At 42.1% G+C, this 16,253-nt stretch overlaps 1 protein-coding gene across 9 annotated transcripts in view; it reads right to left on the reverse strand.

Annotated features, from left to right (window-relative positions):
• Nucleotides 1-16,253, reverse strand: part of MBTD1 (mbt domain containing 1) — a 76,211-nt gene that overhangs the window by 6,246 nt on the left and 53,712 nt on the right. For 7 of the 9 annotated variants that reach the window (XM_062175587.1, XM_062175589.1, XM_062175588.1 and 4 more), the window contains 4 exons: nucleotides 11,873-12,020; nucleotides 10,436-10,518; nucleotides 9,821-10,055; nucleotides 9,250-9,342 (listed from right to left, as the gene is read on the reverse strand). In XM_062175587.1, the coding sequence (XP_062031571.1) occupies nucleotides 9,250-9,342; nucleotides 9,821-10,055; nucleotides 10,436-10,518; nucleotides 11,873-12,020 (559 nt within the window). The remainder of the gene's footprint in view (nucleotides 1-9,249; nucleotides 9,343-9,820; nucleotides 10,056-10,435; nucleotides 10,519-11,872; nucleotides 12,021-16,253) is intronic. The other 2 variants (XM_062175591.1, XM_062175590.1) reach the window with 1 other exon arrangement.

Raw genomic sequence — 16,253 nt, forward strand, 5'->3', positions numbered from 1 at the left:
AGAGTGCACAGTGAGAGAGAGACAGACAGAGAGAAAGGTCTTCCTTTTTTCCGTTGGTTCACCCCCCAATGGCCACTGTGACCAGCACATCGCGCTGATTCGAAGCCAGGAGCCAGGTGCTTCTCTTGACCTCCCATGTGGGTGCAGGGCCCAAGGACTTGGGCCATCCTCCACTGCACTCCCGGGCCACAGCAGAGAGCTGGACAGGAAGAGGAACGACTGGGACAGACTCCGGCGCCCCAACCGGGACTAGAACCCAGGGTGCCAGCACCGCAGGCGGAGGATTAGTCTACTGAGCCGCAGCGCCTGCCGAGATTTTCTTATCTCCTTGTATAAGCTTTTGTTACTATCCAACACAACACAGTACTAACAGATTTCCCTATATCCTTTTTCTGAAGCCTATTCTCCCTTCTTCAGAAATTACTTTCCTATTTTTCTAATGGAAATGATCTCTAGATATTAGAAGTCAGTTTCACTAAATATTGAAATCTTAGAGATGTAGCAGGTTTCTTAAGAAGTTATTGTTTAGGGGCAGGCACTGTGGCTTAACAGGTTAAACCACCACCTGCAGTGCTGACATCCCATATTGCTGCTGGTTTGAGTCCCAGCTGCTCCACTTCTGATGTAGCTCCCTGCTAATGTGCCTGGGACAACAGCAGATAGTGCAAGTGCTTGGGCCCCTGTATGTTCGTGGGAGATCCAGATGAAGCTCTGGACCTCTGGCTATGCCTGGCCCAGCACGGGCCATTGTTGCCAATTTGGGAAATGAACCAGTAGATGGAAGATCTCTCTCTCTCTAATTCTGCCTTTAAAGGGAGAGTCATAGAGAGAGAAAAGGTCTTCCATCTGCTGGTTCACTCCCCAGATGGCTGCAATGGCTAGAGCTGTGCCAGTCTGAATCCAGGAGCCAGCAGCTGCTTTTTTTTTTTTTTTAAAGATTTATTTTATTTATTTGAAAGAGAGAGAGGCAGAGCCAGAGAGTGAGTCTTCCATCCGCTGGTTCAATCCCCAGAAGACTACAATGGCCAGAGGTGAGCTGATCTGAAGCCAGGAGCTTCTCCTGGGTCTCTCACATGGGTGCAGGGGCCCAAGGACTTGGGCCATCCTCCATTGCTTTCCCAGTTCATAGCAAAGAGCTGGATCAGAAGTGAAGTAGCCGGGATTCGAACCAGCGCCCATATGGGATGCCAGCACTGCAGGCTGGGGCTTTAACCCACTGCACCACAGCACTGGCCCCTCAGGAGCTTCTTCTGGGTCTTCCATATGGGTGCAGGGAGACCTGGGCCATTTTCCACTGCTTTCCCAGGCCGTAGCAGAGAGCTGGATCAGAAGCGGAGCAGCCGGGAATCAAACCAGCGCTTACATGGGATGCTGGTGCTGCAGATTGGGGCTTTAACACTCTGTGCCTCAGCACTGGCTCCAATCTTTTTTTTTTTTTAAGAGACGTTTACCCAAAGTTGGTAAACTTTCAAAAACAGGTGAGGTGATCTATTACATATACCAGAACCTAGGTCCTACGTGAACAATGCTTATCATCCTCCCCAGAGACACATACACAGATCTGCTATATCAGAGGCCACAAAATCCTCTGTCTACCTCTTGCCTTGGTACCATGGTTCTTTTCGAAGTTCACTGAATGAGTTAAGCTGCAACCCACATCTGAGTGTCTGGGCTGTTTCCAATCTAGTTTCCCACTTAATGGGCACCCTGGGAAGCAGGGCTTAAGTAGCTGGCAGACCCAGACTAGGTTTGTAGCTCCCGTCTTTAGCCTGGCCCAACTCTGGATGTTGTGAGCATTTGAAGAGTGAACCAAGGCAGAGATCTGTCTCTCTGCCTTTCAAATAAATTATTTGTTTTTTAAAAAGAAAAAGGTTTCACATAAAAATCTGAAAAGCAGGGGCAGGCTTTGCTGCCAGAATCCCATATGAGTGCCAATCCATGACCCTGCTGTTCCTCTTCTGATCCAGTTCTCTGCTTGTGGCCTGGGAAAGAAGTGGAAGATGGCCCGAGTGCTTGGGCCCCTGCACCCACATGGGGAGCCTGGATAAAGACTCTGGCTCTTGGCTTCGGATCAGCTCAGCTCCAGCCACTACGGCCATTTGGGGAGTGAACGATGGATGAAGACCTTTCTCTCTGTCTCTACCTCTCTCTGTTTGTAACTCTACCTCTCAAATAAATAAAATCTTTAAAAATCCAAAAAGTAGATTTGGCAATATTTAGCATCCTTCAAAGGTATGATCAGTGGGACCTGGCAGCTGTTACAAGCCTGTACTTGGGCAGTCTGAGATCCCCATCTACCACACAGTTCACCATCTCATGTTCTCCATGTTTTTCAATGAGTTCCTGCTCCTGCAGGCAACTGGTTCCAAAACAGAGGTAAATGTGTTTTGCTTCTGCCTACCAGATATCCCCTACCTAACAAATGGAATGAGCGGTTGTATATACCGCAGTCCCCCCTTATCACCTATCACTTTCTGCAGTCAGCTGTCATCTAAAAAGACTACATGGAACATTCCAGAAGTCGATAATTCATAAATTTTACATTGCCTGCCATTCTGAGTTGCATAATGAATCCTCCTCATTCTATCTTGCCTGAGACATGACTCATCCCTTTGTCCAGAGTATCGGTAACTCTATATGCTACTTGTCTATAAGCCACCTAGGTTCTTACTGTCACAGTGTTGCAGTGTTTGTGTTCAAGTAACCATTATTTTACTGTCAGTAATGGTCACGAGAGTATTGATGCTGGCAATTTTATTACAGCATATTCTTATGCTTGTTTTCCTCCTAGTATTAGCTGATAATCCCTTACTGTGTCTAGTTTATAAATTAAACTTTACAAGTATGTATGCATAGGGAAAAAAATCACAGTATGTAATAAATAGGGTTGGAACTAACTCTGGTTTCAAGCATCAACTGGGGGTCCTGGACTATACCCTTGCAGATGAGGGAGGACCACTGTACATAGAAGATAAATTGGGAACTGCTCATACTGAGAAATATAATTTATGAAGGGAATTAGAGAACTCAAGAGTACTTCCAAGGTAGCAGGGTAGTAAGTTATTTAAGTTTTCCATCAGACAGTAACAGTGCTACCACAATGAACAGTATTAAAATGGCTACAACTTCTAAAATCAAATAGTGTGTAGCTAGAGAGAAATATTTCCTGTCCTAATTCTACTTTTAAAAAGACTAGTTTTAAAAAATGGTACTTTTTGTGGCTGGCATTGTGGCACAGTAGGTAAAGCTGCCTCCTGCAATGCCATCCCATATGGGTGCTGGGTTTAAGTCCCGGCTGCTCCATGTCTGATCCAGCTCCCTGCTATTAGGCCTGGGAAAAGCAGTGGAAGGTGGTCCAGTGTTTGGGCCCCTGTATCCATGTGGGAAATCCAGATGAAGCACTTGGCTCCTGGTTTTGGCATGGCCCCGTCCTCAGCCTTTATGGCCATCTGAACCAGAAGATGGAAGATCTCTCTGTCTTTCCCTCTCTTTGTAACTCTGCCTTTCACATAAATACTATAAATCTTTTTTAAAAAAAGTGGCCTCTTATACATTTAACTTACTAACTTAAACAACAGTCTCTTGAGATAACTTATTTTACATGGTTAAATGTTTGGGTAATGGTAATGATAAACTTAATAACCCCAAAGACAGAAAAGCGAATACTTCACGTGTATAACAGCAAAAAAGATGCTAGGAAGACTGCTGACAGGTAATGCAAACAAGTCCATGAAGATCTTCCTTTAAGATGTTACTTAATTAAGATGCTTTTACAGACAGTATCAAACATATAACAGTAATCCTTCAAATCGAACCATCATGAGAGACATTTTAACAATACTACTACCAAGATAAACACATTCAAAAGAAAACAAAACCAAGTTTCATTAAAGGTGCAGTACCCACAATAAAAGGTTGATCAAAACAACATCTTGTTAAAGGATGATCAGATGGCTAAATGAATGAGAATTACCAGGCTTCAAGGTCAAACATGTTCCATTCAAACAGATGGTTTTTATTTTTTCAATGTGTTAAGATAGATACGCTGAGATTCTAAAGCACATCCTGAAGCTGTTTGCATTTACTGTTAACAACAAACAGATGAGTGTGCTTCCAGTCCTGTTAAAATATGGAAGTGATGTGCTTGGAAAGTCACTCAAGGTCAAGGTGAGACATTCACTCAGATGTGGAATGTTTTAATGCAGCTTCACTGTTTCATGGAACCTGTCTGGTAGCTTCACAATTTTCTCTCCAGGACTTATTCTCAATGAATGAAGGATGAAATAAAATAGATCCTTGTGGCTGAATGTCACTTTCTACAAAAAGGCTTTTTGTAGGTCCATTTTTAAGGAAATCAGTTTGTTGACACTGATAACCACTAACATTTTAGGAGATAAAATAACTGAAATCACCTGTTCTCTGCTACAGAGCCCATAAATAAACTGTCCCAACAGCCACTCAAACCATAGCTTTCAGATAGTTAAACCAGCAATGTTATCCATCCAGTTTCACTACAGTAAAATCACACCAAATCCTTTCAGCACTCAGAAGATGCTTCAGACATCAGTGGAAGAAGGAAGTCCAATAGGAGGCCACGTGGTTTCCAACTAATGCATTGAGCTAACTTCTTGAATTCTGCCAAGAAATCAAGTTCTGTATTACGTAAATCAGTACACCTCACAAAACGTGACACAAACCTCCAAAACCAGTCTAATGTTTCAAGGAAATACACCCAAAATCCAATACAAATGTAAATATACTCAGAACTCACAATATCCAAAACTTAATTAGAGGACAACTGTTTCATAAATAACAAGTGCAAAAAACAAAAAAGTTAAGCCGATCAACAAGGCAAATGGTAATGTTCTCTAGAAAGGTGACACCTGCTTTGGAATCCTAGTCAGTGTTTCATACCAACTACTCTAATCTCCTCTGGACACAAAGGTAGCAGAGTGATAGGCACAGGGACAGCCTGGGGAGGAGCCAGATGACCCAATATACTGGGAAGAGGCAAAAGCTAAAGAACACATCTTAAAATGGCAACAACAGAGGATGGTATCTTTGGGTGCAAAAAGTCAGCAAACTGAAGCATGCGAAGAGAACCAGGTACCAAGTTCCATCTAAGCTTTCAACACATTTTTAATGAATGCTTCATGACATATAAAGCAATTCAGTTTAAAAGCAGTAATGAGGACATGGCAAAATACATGCCAAAGCAGCTTTGAGGCTGTAGGTCACACACTCACATACAAACCTCATGACACACGAGTGAAGCCTTTCTATGATTAACATCACACTTGTCTTAGCAACAACAAAAGGCAAAACCCTCTGCAGTCTTCCTTACGCCAGGACTTGACAGAGCCTTTCCTGTGAATGGGAACTGATTAGACTGACCCCTCATGACACACTTCTTCCCCAGGTCAAATCACATAGAATCCTGTGAAATGAAGTGTTCAAGCATTTTAATGAAACTATGAAACACTACGTGTCTCCTAAATCCAGATACTAAAATAACTACCCTAATTTGAAGGTCAGAAGTGATTTAGAACAAAATAAAAATCCTTCCCTGATGATGTGTCTTAGTGAAGTGACCACCAAGGACCAGTGAAAATGAATTTTCTTTGTTGAAAGAAAAAAGAAAACTTGAATGAGTCAGCATTTGTCCCGCCAGGCCATGCTGTGTCTCCCACCACCCTGCCCAGCACTTTTGCCCTCAGTAGTACCTGTGGTGCTGACGGGACTAATTACCTGGTTTGAGGCTGGGACTGAACTCTCGGCTAGTGCTGGGAGGTGGGAAGGCCTCTGGGGCTGTCTGTGCTGGAAGGGTTCGATATGGAGGAGGAGTCAACTCTTCGTCACCAGAGAAGCTCCTCCGCACCCCACCCGACCTGGGCAGGCTCGACAAACTGACAGGCTTCTTCCCAACTGGCATCTTCCTCTCTAAACATCAAGTCAGACTGAAGTAAGCTTTTACTTACATGTGGGGTAAGAAAAGTGCATCACATACTAGGAAGCGTGTGTTGACAGGACACTCTGAAAAGAGAAACAGCTAAGCAAGGTCTGTACTTCTGAAAACAAGCGAGTGTGTGTGAGAGTGTATGTGTGTGCGCGCACACACGCGAGGAGGTAGATGATGGTGGTGACTACTCCTACTCTCTGACAGTCTGATAATGCTGGTCTTGATTCTCATTTGAATAAGCTTAAAACAAAACAAAGAAAAATGAACCACAGAGAGCATTTTTAGTGTGCAGAACAGCTGGCGAATTTCTTTCAAGGAAATCCCAGCTTGAGGTGGAGTGAAAACTGAAGGAGACAGAAAGGGTTTTAAGCATAGCACTTCCCTGTCCAAACAAGCCAACACTGGCCTAATGAAAGTGAAGTAAAAGAGCTTAAATATAGTATCTGGGAAGCAGGATTTGATCAGCTTGAGATTTGCTCCCCTAGTTTTTAGTTTACAATCCACTCTCAGAAAACATTATTCTGAAGAGCACTTCTGAAATTCAAAGCCGACTGCTTGCAAGTCCTTAGGCAATCTAATTTCTTCTGAAACAAATTTATTATACCCTTTGGTTATAGTTTCATAAACAAACATAAACCTTACTAAGACTTATACAATGTTTTCACCAACCAAAAAAACACTCTGAACTTTGTAAATATTCCACAACCAAGTATAGGGCATCAAGTAGGTTGAAAACTGAAAGACACTTATACATCTTTGTCTACTGTAAGTTATGTCTGTTTTCTTCCAAAGTATACACTGACCCAGGTAAGAGAAACCAGAAAGCATAATTCACAGAATCAGAGAAAAAAAAAAGATAAACCTAAGGCAGACAGTACTCCTATGAAATGAATCTGGAAACTCAGCCACTAGTGAGGATCCTGTCAACTCTCAAACCAAAGCCATGTGCAGCAATGACTTAAGACCTTCTCTAATACACCATATATTTAGAGGCAGAAATGCAAGGAGCAATCTCCAATTACTTACAGTAGTCTCTGAAAATGGTGACACTGAAGACATAAGTTAGTGCTGCTTTTTCTGCTCTAGTGTTCTACACCTTGAGAAAAAGGGGCCTTTGAGACTGGACAATCTGGAAGATCCCCTTGGCAGACCATGGCCCTCACATTTCAAAGTGATACTTAGTAACTTTATAGCATGAAGGCGGCTCTTACAAAATGGGCCAACCAGGAAGTCAATCACTATCTATTTCTGCAGAAAAATAATCACTACTAAAGAACACACCGATGGATGATTTAAAGTATAAAAAGATCCAAGGGTTATAAGACAAAAGAACAGAGCCAGAACATAATAACCTACAGGCAAAGTTAAAAACAAATAAAAGGTTTGGTAGTTTGCCTATTGATTTAAGCAGGCCTGTAATAGATGACTTATGTTTCTAAGCATCAAATTCTTTATTTAGATAACTGAAGTTTTGTGGAAAATATTTTGAACAGACTACTTATGAGTAATACAAATATCTGCATGTATTTTACTCCAGAAAGTGCTCCAGTCTGCAAGGGGTGTTCCAAAATATATGCCACACACACTTAGGTTTTACCCCTAATTCTGCATTTCAGCACATCTAGCCTTGCAGGTCACTAATGAGGGACTGTGGGTTATACTTCTTTTTTATTCTATGCTTAGAGACATTAGAGATGATGCCACAATATTGAAAACTATCAAGACAACCCAGTTAAGGAATATGTTGCATCTAGAGCTAAATTAAATTCATTTTACCCAGCTAATCCAGAAATGTGGTAATTATAAATATCACTAAAAACTGGAATGCTGAGATTACTTCATTAATTACATATTTTTTCCTATGTTTCTAGCCTATTAATTCAAAATAACCTAAACTTCACAAGCCAGAAACAAACCCTACAAGAATCAGACTGAGGTAAGCACATGACCTGAGTGCAGAATGCTCATAAATTAGGCACCAAAAGCAGGTCATCTAGCCAGGGTAGTACTGTTCTCAATTCAACGTCTTAGAGAACTGTGAAATATCAAAGTCTTATTATCCATCAAAAAGCACACAGAGGCTAAACCAGCCTGTTATTCATGTTACACAAAGCTTAGCAATCATACCTGCTACGCTTTCTAGTTCACTGACAATGTTCCCATGTGAATTCTCCATAATCATTTTCAGATACATGGGAACCCACTCTGCTCTACCTGCTATGGCACTGCTGAAGTTCTTCCAGATAAACATCAGATCTAGCAAACAGCTAGTTGGTGACATTCAAAAGTTTACTGGCTACAATTTCTTAAGCAAGTTCTTTTTTTGGTGAGCAAAATAATCCCGAGTCTATGGGAGGTTGAGGCTGATAAAAGACAGGCTCATCTGTCTGTAGGTTACCATCAGTGTGAGGCTGACTTCGGTTTTGTGTTGGGAGGAAGTTTGTTTTTCAAATCACCACTATAGTGCCAAGAAGTTTTTAAGTTTCCCACTTAAAAAGAATTATAGACAAGCAACTCTAGTCCGAGAGAGCAAGGTAAACTCCATTTCTGTTGCTTTCAACCTGGCTGTTAATGAGACAGATTAGCACTTATCTGAACACATGGCAAGTTAGCTACAAAAATCTGTTTCAATTCTGATTAGGTGTGAATGTTTTAAAAAGATCCTGAATAAAAATAAACAATTTCATCTCTGAATGAAATATTCCAGGACAAGTTTCATGAAGAGAAATCCTCTTGGTTTTCTAATGTGGGGACAAAATGATTCTAAAGAATCCAATATAGCCATCAATGTATTTTACATTACTTTGGCTATAAATGCCAACAGCCACTCACTGGAAGCTAAAATAGAGAACAGAGAATGCTGCGTAAGCCTGACTTTGTTAGCCATCAACCTGGATTTCTCACAAGTATCATTCTTGAAAGATAATTTTGCTTTTGCTTTATAAAAACAATAGGTTTTTAGGCTCCAAGTCTACTGTAAGCATCAAGCACATTTTTTTAAAATATAGACTGTTAAAAAAGATTAACTTTCAGTAGGTTTACATACTATTTCAAAAACCATTTGTAGCTGTGTTCTTTACCATGTTTATGTTAAATTCCATGGTAATCATTTTTCCTGTCAGTTAAAACCCAAGTGGTTCTCCTTGTTGAAGAGGTTTGCCTTTTATGGCATACTGCACCTTTAAGCATTATACATAACGCACACACAGCATTTTGGACAGAGATTCCATTTTCTGTGCAAGAACAATGTAGCCTCAATTGATTAAGAATTAGAAAACGCATGTAAGCACCATGTGGTGACCCACTTTTCTTATGTCCTTTGTATTGCTGGGACTTAGCCTTTTTCTTCTGTTTTGATGAAGCTGACTGGCTTTCTCTTGAAGCTGAAAAATAAAAGGGAAAATTGGTACCAGATAACTGTTTACAATTCTAGATACAATTTATATGAACTGTCTTTACCAGACCGTTATGCTATGAAAATATATGACAGTATGAAAATAAAGGGCACTTGTTCCTACACAGTCAGAAGCTTCAAGACCACACAGATGTCTCTCCTCAATAAGCACTTCTTGTGTGCTCATCAACTCTCTGCCTGTGATCTGAATTTACTTAAACAGGCAATCTAGCTTAATTTGGTTACTTTGTGTTTCCACAGACATGTAACTGACTATTGAGTTCATACTGCTTTTGGTACACATGGTCTGATTTTCTGAGTCTGTTAAGTTTTAACACCTTACCTTGCAACCAATCAAACATAGGTATATTCTTGTCCTGTGAGCTCACAAGATGATTTATGTGAGACAGTCCTCTGGAGAACTGCTGATGTTTACGAAAGGACACCTTTTCTGTATACCAACTTACACTGTGATGCTGGAGGCTGTAGCTGATATCCAGTTAATTGACACCACCCTACAGGATAGAGGTCAGGGGACTCACAGTCTACCCACTGATCATACTCTTCTTCCCATCCATCAAAATGTATCCTCAAGAGACGATGAATAATTCGAGTTACTGTGGCTACACATATTAAACGTGGCTCCATGAGATCTACTGCTTCTAATTTCATTCCTACACGAAATCCGTGGTTTGGAACATCCTGACAGGGAAGCAAAACATTAACACTAGTATAAAGAATGCACGACTGAACTGTAACTAAAATAGCAAAAATTGAGGCAATACAGCCAAATAACATAGCCCCTAGATCTCAAACCACTTTTTAATTATTTAAGTTATATTATGGAAGTGAAGCATTTGAGAATTAGGAAATGTATTACTTTTTATTTCATTCATATTAAAAATGAAACGTAGTTTGGAAATAAGCTTCAACTAAGAAAATAAATGGTTTTAATATTATGTATTTATATTAATCACCACTAAGCAATTATAATATAAAGGAAAGACATCTTCATCAACAATGACTTGCACTTATAGGTCATCAAAAAACTCCAACATAATTAATTCAACATTTATATTTACCTTATTAAATAGTTTTACTGGTGCTGCAATGGAGCCAGTTTCCCTGAGGTAGTCAAACCATTTAAAAGGAAGTTTTGTGTAACCTAAAAAACAGAATTTTATGAAGTAACACTTCATTTAAAATTGGCCTAATACTAAAATGTAGAAAGAGAGTCTCCCATTTTAGGTTATATGACACACTTTTTACTCACTGGTGTGTCTACTTACTATCATGCCAGTTTGATTCCCTTCCTTTGGGTTTACTACAAGAACGACTTTTGCTTTTGCAATCACAGGCTTCAGAAGAGTCTAGCATTTAACACCCTAAAGTGATATTTTTCTTTCATTTAAAGAAAGAAAACTAGGCAAACAAATATATATATATATATATTTTTTGACAGGCAGAGTGGACAGTAAGAGAGAGAGAGAGAGAGAGACAGAGAGAAAGGTCTTCCTTTGCCGTTGGTTCAGCCTCCAATGGCTGCCGCGGCCGGCGCACTGCGCTGATCCGATGGCAGGAGCCAGGTGCTTCTCCTGGTCTCCCATGGGGTGTGGGGCCCAAGCACTTGGGCCATCCTCCACTGCACTCCCGAGCCACAGCAGAGAGCTGGCCTGGAAAAGGGGCAACTGGGACAGAATCCGGTGCCCTGACCGGGACTAGAACCCGGTGTGCTGGCGCCGCAAGGTAGAGGATTAGCCTATTGAGCCGTGGTGCCGGGCGCAAATATTGTTTTTATAGACCTCTGTTGTAGCTTTCTTTTTTCCTCTTCTGAGAGAAAAAATAAAACTCTGAGGAAAATTGGAAAAATCAACTGATTAAGCCATGTGATTTACTTAATCCACATTTCCTTTAAGGAAAAAAAAGCCATCTTCAATCTTAAGGAACAGTGAGAGAGAGAAATAGAAATGGCCAGAGCTGGGCCAGGCCAAAGCCAAGAGCCAGGAACCAAGATCCAGGAGTCTCTTCCAGGTCCCTGACACGGGTGGCAGGGGCCCAGGGACTTGGGCCATCTTCTGCTGTTTTCCCAGGCAAAGTAGCAGGGAGCTGGATGGGGAGTAGAGCAGTCAAGAATTGAACTGGCACCCACATGGGATGCTGGTGCTGCAGGAGGTGGCTTAACCTGAAAGCCAGCAGCACCCTTTCCTTCAATTAAAAATAAATTTATGTATGCAATAGCCTTTTGCATTCATATTATCATTAGGATTTAAAACACCAATTCATATCAGAAAATGGACAGATGGCTTGGGAAAAATTCTGTCTTAATGTAATTTGTTATGTAAACTTAAATACAGTGCTTTGTTTTTAGAGCACCTAACAGCTTCTGTTATTTCTATATAGCTAACACACACCTATATATTATATAGACCCCAAAGCAAGAATATCTGTGCTAAATGTAAACATCCTGTGTAAGAAGAACTCAAGAATCAAATCCGAGTGTTCACATTAGGATGGAATACCTCTGGGTGGAGTAAGTTCAATCATATTAATTTCACAGAAACCGACAGGGAAAATCGAAGGAGATGTCGCATGGTAACAGAACCAGTCAGAGCCATCCGCTGCTTCTGAGCCATCAATCCCAATCATGAGGAATCCATCAGCCAGCACCTTTGAAATTAAAAGCCCAAGTATCTGAAATTAGATACAACTATTATAAAAAATGACACTCTGAATTAAATGACACTTTAAAGGAAAGGAAAATCTATTACATAAGGATCTCTCCAAAGTGGAAATGCTTGTCTACTGAATTATGTTAAATAACAGAAGATGTAACGAGAAGCCTATGTAGTTTCCAGTGTGTTCCAGAAACCAAAAGCAGAATAACAAAGTGACTTCAGAGGTTTGAGAAAAACAGTATCTTTGCCACTAGCAAAGCTGCCTGTTACTGTGTCAGGTTGAAGCGCCATAACCATGCAGGCAGAAAATACTACTCAGCAGTACCTTTACTTTGTTCCTACTGATCTATTTCATAGTTTTTCCAGTACATATTACCAGGAAGCTGGAATTAAGAGCAGAGCCAGGATTTGAACCTCAGCACTCAGATATGGGACATGGGTGTCCTAAGAAGTGTTGTGATTACTGTACCAAATGCCCACGGTGATTCCTACATTTTTTTTAAAGTTGTACTTATTTATTTGAAAGTCAGAGTGAAAGACATAGAGGGAGAGACAGCGAGAGATCTTCATCTGGTGGTTCACTTCCCAAATGCCAACAGCGGAGACTGGGCCATGTGGAAGCCAGGAAACTCCATTTGAATCTCCCACGTGGGTGACAAGAACCCAAGTATTTGGGTCATGATCTGCTACCTCCCCAGCTCATTAGCAGGAAGCTGGATTGCAAGTAGATGTGGGACTTGACCCCATGCACTCTGGCATGTGACATGGGCATCTGAGGCAGTGCCTTACTTCCCTGTGCTACAATCCCTGCTTCTTGATTACTGAAGTTTTATCATGAGTTCGTCAGTTCTGCAGGCTAAATATACTCTGAAAATTAGTACAGGGCATCAAACCAACAATCCTCTTACTTCTCTGTAGGTAATCAATCTCCAGGTGTCAAGACCCCACCTCTACTGCCAGTCCCTTCTTTGTCCTCGTCAATCTCTGTCACTTCATTATGATGTTTGGTATTATTGCTTTCAACTGTCTTCCACAGACACTCTCTCACACAGACTTCCTACTCTTCCAGTGTCTGCTCCCAAGTTCCCATTTCCTAGTTATTTCTACTACATTGGAGCTCAACAGCTCCACTTGCATGGTATTCCTTTCTCTATCCTTCTAAACACAGCTGACTAACCAGAGGCTGATGGTATCCTGAAAGGGAACCAAACCAAAGGTTAGGCTCAGCTATTTCAATTTTCTCTTAGTAACTAGAATTAATAGACATAGCAATTGTTCTAAGTCATGGTTGGGAGCTTGAAACTATGCTGCAAAATGGCCAGGGGCCCTTAGTCCAGAGTGAGTGAATGGGACACCAAGGGAGATAGCAATACTATGGGTACAGAAGAGAGATGGGAGAAAGGGTGACAGAGAGGCAGGGGGAAGAATCCTGGGTCTCTTCCAGCCAGGCTCTCAGCCCTGTCACTGTGCATCTGTGAAACTGTTCACTAGGCACTGGTAAGTTTCTCAGAGTTAATCTGAGTATGTTTCTGTTCCATTTGAAAACCAACCAACCAAAACACACAACAACTCTGACCAGAATCCCCAGCACAATGTACATGTACAATTTCCATGTACATCTTACGTGACCCTCTTGCCCTTTGTTGAGCCTAGCCTGTACTTTCCTTCCCATCTTTGGGTTTTAGTGCTCAGTCTCTCCCCACCTGCAGTTTCTACCTACATCTGTGCTGGGTTATTTTCCCAGCCTTCAAGATATATTTTTCAAATGCCCTCCTTTCCTTTCCTTCCTTTTTTTTCTTTCTAGATGTTCTTTACAAATGCCCTTTCCCCACATTTCCTTTCTTCCTTTTAAAAAAACATTTATTTTTATTAGAGCAATAGAGAAGGAGGGACGGAGAGACCAACTGATTCACTCTCTAAATGGATGCAACAGCCAGGGCTGGACCAGGCCAAAGCTAGGGTCAGAAAGTCCATCCTGGTCCCTCACACATATGGCATGGGCCCAGGTATTACAGCCATCATCTGTTGTCTTCCTAGGCACATTAGCAGGAAGCTGGATCGGGGTAGAGTAGCTGAGACTTGGGAACTGGAACTGTGATATGGTATGCAGGCATCACGCTGCACCACAGTGCCGGCCCCTGCCCTCTCTTCTATAAAGCTTACCTTTACTCCTCTGCAAACATCTTTTCTTTGTACTTTGTATCTTTTTTTTTTTTTTTTTTTAAAGATTTATTTTACTTGAAAGAGTTACAGAGAGAGGTAAAGCCAGAGAGAGAGGTCTTCCATTCTGCTGGTTCACTCTCCAAATGATTGCCACAGCCAGAGCTGAGCTGATACAAAGCCAGGAGCTTCTTCTGGGTCTCCCACGTGGGTTCAGGGGCCCAAGGACTTGGGCTATCTTCTACTGCTTTCCCAGGCCATAGCTGAGAGCTGGATCAGAAGGGCAGCAGCCAGGACTCGAACTGGCGCCCATATGGGATGCTGGTGATGCAGGCTGGGGCTTTAATCTACTGCGTCACAAAATCGGCCTCTTTGTACTTTGTATCTTTTTTCTCTTTGTAAAAAATGATTTATTTATTTTATATATATATATAGAAGGCAGAGACACACTGAGAAAGAGACCGGGAGATAGAAATCTTTCATCTGCAGTTTCACTCCCCAAATGCTTGCAACAGTTATAGCTGGACCAGGCTGAATCCAGGAGCCTGGAACCCAAGCACTCTAAGCCATCACCTGCTGCCTCCAAGGTTATATGTACATTAACAGGAAAGTAGGTTCAGAAGTGGAGCCAGACACTTGGATATGGGATCTAGCATTCCAAGAGGGGTCTTAACAGCTGCAAACGCCCATCACCATGTTTGTATGTTTTTTTTTTTTTTTTTTTTTTTTTTTGGGACAGGCAGAGTGGATAGTGAGAGAGAGAGAGAGACAGAGAGAAAGGTCTTCCTTTTTGCTGTTGGTTCACCCTCCAATGGCCGCGGCAGCCTGTGCATTGTGCTGATCCGAAGCCAGGAGCCAGGTGCTTCTCCTGGTCTCCCATGTGGGTGCAGGGCCCAAGCACTTGGGCCATCCTCCACTGCCTTCCCGGGCCATAGCAGAGAGCTGGACTGGAAGAGGGGCAACCGGGATAGAATCCGGCGCCCCAACAGGGACTAGAACCCAGTGCTGGCGCCGCAAGGCGGAGGATTAGCCTGTTAAGCCACGACGCTGGCCAATTTTACATCTTAACTTTGTTCTATCAGAATATTAAGAAGCCAAACCAAATGTAGCACATTTTTGAACGATGCTTGTTCTAATTGGACAATTCATTCTCATATCATAAAACAGAGAATGATAGCAACGGTTTTCAAATCTGGCTGATTATCAGAATCACCTAGCAGACTTTGTTGCTTTAAATTTATTTGAAAAACAAGAAGGGAGGGAGGGAGGGAGGGAGGGAGGGAGAGAGGGAGGGAGAGAGAGAGAGAATAGACATCTTTCAACCACTTGGTTCTCTCTTTAAATGTCCACAATAGCCATGGCTGGGCCAGGCCAAAGTCAGGAGCTGGGAACTCCCTTTTGGGTCTCTGATGTAGGCAGCAGGGACCAAAGCACTTGGGTTATATCATCGACTGCCTTCCCATGCAACATCAACAGGGAGCTGAATCAGAAGCAGAGTAGTTGAGGCTTGAACTGACACTTCAGTATGGGATGTGCTGTCCCACTGTGCTGCAGCACAATACTTGCCTCTTCTTTTCAAAAATAAACACAGGGGCGGGGGTTAAGCCTCCATTTGAGACACCCAAGTCTCATATCAGAGTGCCTGGGATCAAGTCCTACTTCCACATCTGATCCAGAGTCCTGCTGATGTGCCTGGGAGGCAACAGATGATGGCTCAAGTACTTGAGTCCCTGCTACCCATGAGGCAGACCTGGATGGAGTTCCAGGCTCCTGGCTTTGGCCTGGCTCCACCACTGGCTGCTGTGAGTATTTGGGAAGTGAACCAGCAGATGGAAGATGTGTCTCACTCTGCTTTTCAAATAAATAAAAACAAATCAGTAAACATCTAAGCACCCCAAAAAACAGAAGGAGGGTATTTGGCCTAGTGGTTCAGATATCATCCCACAGGTCAGTGCAGATAATGGGAGGCAGAATTTACAGCTCCTGGGTGCAGTCCTGGTCCTTTCCTGGTTGTTCAATCAGCAGGGAGGAACTCTATCTTCCCTGCTGTCCTGTCCTGAGTAAA

The sequence above is a fragment of the Lepus europaeus genome, chromosome 18, assembly GCF_033115175.1.
Source record: "Lepus europaeus isolate LE1 chromosome 18, mLepTim1.pri, whole genome shotgun sequence".
Classification (NCBI taxonomy): domain Eukaryota; kingdom Metazoa; phylum Chordata; class Mammalia; order Lagomorpha; family Leporidae; genus Lepus; species Lepus europaeus.